This window comes from Cynara cardunculus, assembly GCF_001531365.2.
Source record: "Cynara cardunculus var. scolymus isolate 2C chromosome LG 8, CcrdV1, whole genome shotgun sequence".
NCBI classification, from domain to species: Eukaryota; Viridiplantae; Streptophyta; class Magnoliopsida; order Asterales; family Asteraceae; genus Cynara; species Cynara cardunculus.
This window is the reverse complement of record NC_037535.1, coordinates 3,283,906-3,290,625: the sequence shown is the minus strand read 5'-3', so window position 1 is coordinate 3,290,625 and position 6,720 is coordinate 3,283,906. Positions and strand designations below refer to the sequence as shown.

Sequence of the window (6,720 nt, the reverse complement as noted above, 5' to 3'; positions counted from 1 at the left end):
TATATTGGATTTTAAACTGTCATATAATTTTTTTCATCGATAGATTGTAATTGAAACCATACCTCTTATTTATTCAAATTGTATTAATATTTAAAGACCAAACGTAACTTATATCATCGTTAAATTTTCTATAATAAAACCAGTAAAACTTTAAAATCGTTAAAATTCACATAGATTCACAAGTAGTTATTTAATAATGTGATAATTAACTTTAAAACGTCGGGGATAGCTGTTGCCAATTACCTTTCTAAATAATATAAAAAACTACGTATAATCATTGTGTCAAATACTTTATATTATTTTAATAATTTTATTTAAATTAATTTAAATAAAAAGAAAGAAAAAACATGCCAACCTGCAAGAATCTTGTTTTTTCTTGAAATATACCAAAAGAATAATAACATTTAAACAACTAATTTCCAATCAAGTCCCCATACACCCCCACCCATGAAATCATTTCAAAATATTAAAATAAACATTATAAAAAATAAAAACACCAAAAAAAAAAAAATCTTTTTTTTAAAAATGATTCTCTACTGTATTTTCATGCCCATTATTCGGGTTTACGGGGTGACAGTATTCGGCGAGTTTCGGGTCTCCGTCGGCGGCGTATGCCCGTCCGATCCCTTCGATGGATCCTCTGACGATTGTCTCGTCCCGTCATCCGTTTCCGCCCGATTCATATCCTCCATCATCCTCACCACTTCCTGCATTGCCGGCCGTTGATCGGGCACGGTTGCTACACACGCCATCGCTATCTGCAACAGCTGAACCATCTCTTCTTCGATGTTCTGATACCGCATCAACTCCACATCAAAGACCTCGGCCGTCCATTCCTCCCGCACCACCGACTGGACCCACCGCGGCAAATCGATCCCTTCCTCGCCCAATGAGGCTTGGTTCGGAGCTTTTCCCGTTAAAAGCTCTAATAGTAGGACCCCGAAGCTGTAGACGTCGGATTTGAACGTGACTTTTCGGGACTCGAGTACTTCTGGGGCGCGGTAACCCGTGACACGATTGTTTGGGGAGCTCGACACGCTGAAGAGAGAGTTGAGACCGAAATCAGACACTGAAGCGTCCTTGTTGGTTTCTTGCCGCTGCCGGAGGAGGATGTTGGAAGCCTTGATGTTGCCGTGAACCACTTTTCCGGCGACATGCAAGTACGCCAACCCCCTAGCGGCACTCAATGCGATTCTCATCCGATTGTCCCAATCGAGTGGGACCCGTCCCGAACCTCTACTTCCTGCAAATAAATTAAGGGCTATTTAGCTGAACGACCTCATAATACTAAATTTACGAATCTAACCCTCTTTCATGATTGGAGCGTACAACCCATCCATGCATTGTACACCACATCAATGCATCGATTAGTTGTACCTTACAACTCATTGATGAAAAGTAAAATTCCAAAAAAGGACTTGCATGCAATCATCACCAATGAAGCGTAGGAATGAAGTGATACAAAAGACAGCTAGGACAAAAATGGAAGAGAAAAAAAGAGACATTCTCTCTTTCATGATTGTAAAGGGTGGAAAAGCAAGTTGGTGTGGGGAAACATGGGGGGGCGTGTAGTAATTATTAGTTTTTTTAAGGAGGTTAAGTGTAACATTTACTACTCTCACTTGCAAAAAGGACAGGCCGGTAAGCCACACAGATATCGTGCGCCTTGGTGCGCATTTCACACCACATGAATGTCATTATTAAAGAGAAAAAAACATACTCCCGACAATTACGTATTATATTTGTACTTTAAAACATAAAATATTGGCAGCAATATCGTATAATCTGTTGGACCAAAACACTTTCTTGTTAGATGCTTACCGAGCTTAATAGGGACTCATACGGCTTATTCAACCGTTTGATAATGAGATAATGATATAGAAAGTGACTTATTTAGTAAGCCGCAGAAAGGCAAGTTTTATCCAAGCTTGTCCGTTCAATTAAAAAAAACATGTTTTCTCCATCTATGAAAACCCTTTAAAGCAAAAACTTTTCCAATCTATACAGACAGATTAATTCAAACAAGCAACTTTATATATACATGACTTAACGAAAAACCATCTTTAAAACATGCACTTCAATCAGTATTCATTTTATTCTTGAATTAAGGCCAGCTTTTAACAAATACTTCAAGCAGCATTTTAATAAGCTTCAATGGTTCTTTCCATCTTTTTTGGTCGATGGATGTGCCCAAGAGACGACACGAAACCAAACAAACCCAGTAAATTTCAAAGATGATCGGACACAAAAGACCCTCTATTTATAGGTGTAACATACAACTATTGAGGCGTAATGTACAAATCTATATAGCATGATGAAGCAACATCAAGAGAGAGACTTAGGGGTTGTTTGTTTACCTCTTAATAGTCTATTGAGAAGCAGCATCTGAATCGTATAGAGGTAAATCTTATTTGGCAGAAAGAAGTTTGTCTCTTAATTGTTCTAAAACCATCTGAATGATTTTGTATCTTGGGTCTCTCTTAACCATTAAGGGCTCTAATTTCATTATAAACAATTACCACATAATTATATTTTATTTTACACTATATCATGAAAGTCTTTTAATCATTCTGACCATTTAATCATTCAACACCAAACCATTCAGCAACTGTAAAAAAGCCATTTAGTCCCAAAAATATGCATTTTGCACCCAATGCCTTCTTTTATGAAATCTTTCAAGTTCTAAAAAATGTAGGTTCAGAACTACTAATGTAAAATGTCCAAGTCTTTTATAGCATAATGAAGATGGGTTTGAGAACATTGATGCATTAATGGTTGTACCATACAACTACCCAATTCACCATTAATGCTTTTTTGATGTTAACAATGTGTTCATCACACTATTCTTTTAGTCAAAATTTGTTCAAAGTTTTGAGACATGTACCCTGATCATATCCCAACTCAACATTCATGTGATTCAACAAGACTTCCATTGAAGACCCATAGTTAAAGCTTCAATTTGGGGAAAACATCCAAGAGATCTAACCCCAAAAATGGAGATGATCAAGATTCTAATCGACGAATACCCAGAATCTATATGCAATCAATCAATCGAATTATAGTAAGAGAGATGAATGCCCAATATCTATATGCAATTAATCAATCAAATTATCGAGTAGATGAATCGAAATGTAAGAACTTACCATGGAGGAGAGCAGATAAGCTGCCAGCAGGCATGTAATCATAAACAAGCAATTTCTCATCCTTTGAGAAGTAGAAAGCTCTCAATGGAACCACATTTTCGTTCTTCATTTTCCCCAAAATCTCCATCTGCGCTTCGAATTCCTTCTTCGTAACCAAGACGTCTTTCAATCGTTTCACAACCACCGTCGTCCCTTCCTCCAGCACCGCTTTGTACGACGTGCCGACGCTCCCTTTTCCCAAAACCTCCGCCGATGCCCTCAACAAATCTTCTAAATCGAAGCTGTAAATCCCGCCTTCGAAGAAGACTAACTTGTTTCTCTCTCCTTCCGTCGAGGCGCCTGTTAGGTCGTCTTTAGACGACGAAGTGCCGGCTTCGGCGATGCTCCGGGAAGCAGCCGTCGAAGCGGGAATTGGTGGTTTCGGAGATTGTTTGTTTTGTTGTTTTCTCTTCCGTCGTAGACAGAGGAGGAGAATTAGCAAAAGCAGAGCGAGAATCAACGCTGATCCGACTGCAATAGCTACAATTGCACCTGTTGAGAGTTTCTTCTTTGATTTTTTCACCAACGGCGGTGGTTCAAGCGAAGACGGAGCTGGTGTCGGAGAAGGGAAGAATGTATTATTACAAGGGGGCAAAGGACTACCGCATAGATTAATGTTCCCGGAGAATGCAGATACCGGAAACCTAGCCAACGACCTTGGGATCGAACCATTCAATTGATTGTTCGAAACATTCATCTCGACTAAACTCCCGGGGTTGATGCTTGGAATTTGGCCGGAAAAATCGTTGTTCTGTAAGAAAAGTCCAGTGAGTTGAGTTAGACTGTTGATAGAGAACGGGATGATGCCGGAAAACTTGTTTCCAGATAGATCTAAACGGACTACACGAGTCAAGTTGGATAAACTCGGCGGAAACCCACCGGAAAAGATGTTATCCTGCAAATACACACTGCGAAGGAAGGCGAGGTTGGAAAAATCAGAAGGGATGCCGCCGGTGAGGCCGTTGGAGTGGAGGGATAGCACACGAAGCTGAGTTAAATTTCCTATGGTGTTCGGTGGTATTTGGCCAACAAGTCCGACACCAGGGAGGCGGAGGTAGATGACGGATGAGTTGGTGGCGTCGCAGGTAACACCGACCCAAGAGCAAGCGGAATCCGACGAGTTCCATGAGATCCGAGAAGCGTGAGGAACTTGAGAGATGAACGAGAGAAGCGCCTGCTTGTCCTGAGTCGGCTCAGATTTGACTCGGTGGTGCAGGAGAAAAAGTGAAAAAAGGAAAGCGGTAAAAAGAGGTAGACGAAAGACAGCCATGGAATGAAATGTAGTATGAGTTTGTTTGCAGTGAAGAGAGGAGATATGGATTGGCTGTAATGGCTATTTTGGAGGTTTCCGGCGACCGGCGGCCATTAGAGAGAGAGAGAGAATGTGTATGTGGTTAGAGAGAGAGAGAGGAGAGAGAGATATATCACGAGGGAAAGGAAAGAGGAATATTGCTAAAAGGAAAGGTAGAAAAAACGGTGTCGTTTTGCTGTGGAAGCAACAAATTATTTATTTATATATATTTATTTAAATTTAAAAAAATACCTGCGATGATTAAAAATTAAAGAATAATAATAATTTTTATGTTGTATTTTATTAATATTAAAATAATTGCTATTAATTAACAAATATATATTTGGAATAAAAAAATTCAAAAAAGTAATTGTTTCATCTTTCAACAATATATTTTAGAAAATGATTTATTCCAAAAAGTCAAATCTTCCAAAATGAGAAATTTTTACCGTAAATTACAAGTTTGGTCCCTATACTTGTATGTTTTAACGGTTTTTTCCTTTTCCAAAAGTTCGAACCAATTGCATCGTTGCGAGTGCATTTTACGAGTTGTGTAATGATTCAAATTTTTGCTTAAAGAATCTTCACACATATGCCTAAGGATTTTCTTTTTTCCTTTTCCTCCATAAATCAGTGTTTATGCAAGTGTATAAAACATCTGTATAAACCACAAAGTGTGGTGTCTGATTGGTTTGAGCTTGACTTCAAATATCAAAAGTACCTGCAGATCCAAGGTTCAAATCCAATGAGGAATAAAAATCTTCTTGTGGCCATTGAGGTTCAAATGCGGTGACTTCTGGCTATCTGCAAAGCAGGTGGTCGTCATGTGATTAGTTAGCTCGCATGGCGGTTTGGATATCCAGGTTAATCCCAAAAAAAAACAATTCTGAAAAGTGAATTTGGTTGATGATACTGACTATTTCAATCAATTTTCTTACAAACGCCTAATTGTAGGGACTAACCTTGACTAACCTTGTAATTTTTCATGATGTTTTTATCAATTCTTTTTGTAAAGTTAAAATGTAACTGAATATAGTTAAGTACTTGTTTGGAAAAAGACACATGAAGCTTATGAAAACGCTATTTTTAACGTGATTTTTCCAGAAGTTACATCACATATTAGCTTTCGACGAAATAAGTTTAAAAATAATTTAACTTATCGTTACAGTGTCATGTCTCAAACAAAAATTGTTGCAGAAAACGAAATAGTCAACTTTAGTCTTAAAGAAGGTCAAGAAGGGCCATGCAAACATCAAAAGGAACCAACCAAGTTCCAAAAGAATCAATACATCTCTAGTCTTTACGGTATCTGTTTCGGCAGAATCTCAATAAACAAAAAGGCCAGGGGTTTAAATATTACATATATTTAAACAGATATTCTAAAAAAATAGGGAACAGAAAGTTAAAATTCTTGAAATAATTATATTTGACTCTAACAAAATTCTTTATTTTGAAAACTTCGATATTAATTATATTATTAAAATTTTAAATAAAATTTATATGAAATAAAAATATATTCATTAAATTTCTTTTTTCTTAACATTAAATTATAGAAAATTATTTAAATTTGAATAATTTTACATTTTTTTTCTGTGGTTTCTTTATTTTAAAGAAAAAATTCACATTCTTTATTTTTTACATTTTAGAAAAAGCATCTTCAACAGATTTTTGAAAACAGAGAAAATTGAGATTTTGGGTAATTTTTTGCATCGACAGATTTCCAAAATATCTAATAAAATAGTCAGTATAGAATTTTCTAGTTTCGTTTTTTTCTCCATGTTGTTTGGAATTTGTGAAATTTGACTGGTTTAGTTTGAGAACTAAGGTCAGAGCACGATCTTGTAAAGACGTGTCCACGACATTATAATGGACAAATATGACCTTAATAAGAGTCTTTTTTATTGAAAACCATAGTCTTAATTTTAAATATAAAATACAGCAATTTATGTATTTTAAGCAATATGATATGTAATTAAATACCTTTATGACAATAAATTTCACGAAAAGTGAGATGAAAACGATTGATAAAAATTAAAGTACAAGTTGTTTTCATGAAAAAACTTCGTTTATAATTGTCACATTAGTTTATTGAAGAAGGATTAAATGAGTCGTACATTAACTTTCAGTACATTGATTTTAATCTTAAACGTTAGGGGGGTGTATATATATATATATATATATATATATATATATATATATATGGGCCTATTTAAGGGAGAACTGAGTTGTTTGTGGTAACTGTGAGAA

At 36.2% G+C, this 6,720-nt stretch overlaps 1 protein-coding gene across 2 annotated transcripts; it reads right to left on the bottom strand.

Annotated features, from left to right (window-relative positions):
• Positions 1-356: 356 nt before the first annotated feature.
• On the bottom strand, positions 357-4,553 carry LOC112517127 (probable inactive receptor kinase At2g26730). Of its 2 annotated transcripts, none has more exons than XM_025124462.1 (2): positions 3,140-4,553; positions 357-1,239 (listed from the first exon to the last, which is right to left on the bottom strand). In XM_025124462.1, the coding sequence occupies exons 1-2, from the start codon at positions 4,450-4,452 to the stop codon at positions 564-566; spliced, it is 1,989 nt and encodes a 662-aa protein (XP_024980230.1). In that variant the 5' UTR covers positions 4,453-4,553; the 3' UTR covers positions 357-563. The 2 variants fall into 2 exon arrangements, with proteins under 2 accessions (XP_024980230.1, XP_024980229.1); XM_025124461.1 differs by having other exon boundaries at positions 357-1,243; positions 3,144-4,553.
• Positions 4,554-6,720: the final 2,167 nt, after the last annotated feature.

Coding starts and splice junctions, on each gene's coding strand:
- LOC112517127 (XM_025124462.1), bottom strand. CDS start 4,452: ATGGCTGTCTTTCGTCTACCTCTTTTTACCGCTTTCCTTTTTTCACTT. Junction 1,240..3,139: donor TCTGCTCTCCTCCATGGTAA/GTTCTTACATTT, acceptor ATTTGCAGGAAG/TAGAGGTTCGGGACGGGTCC.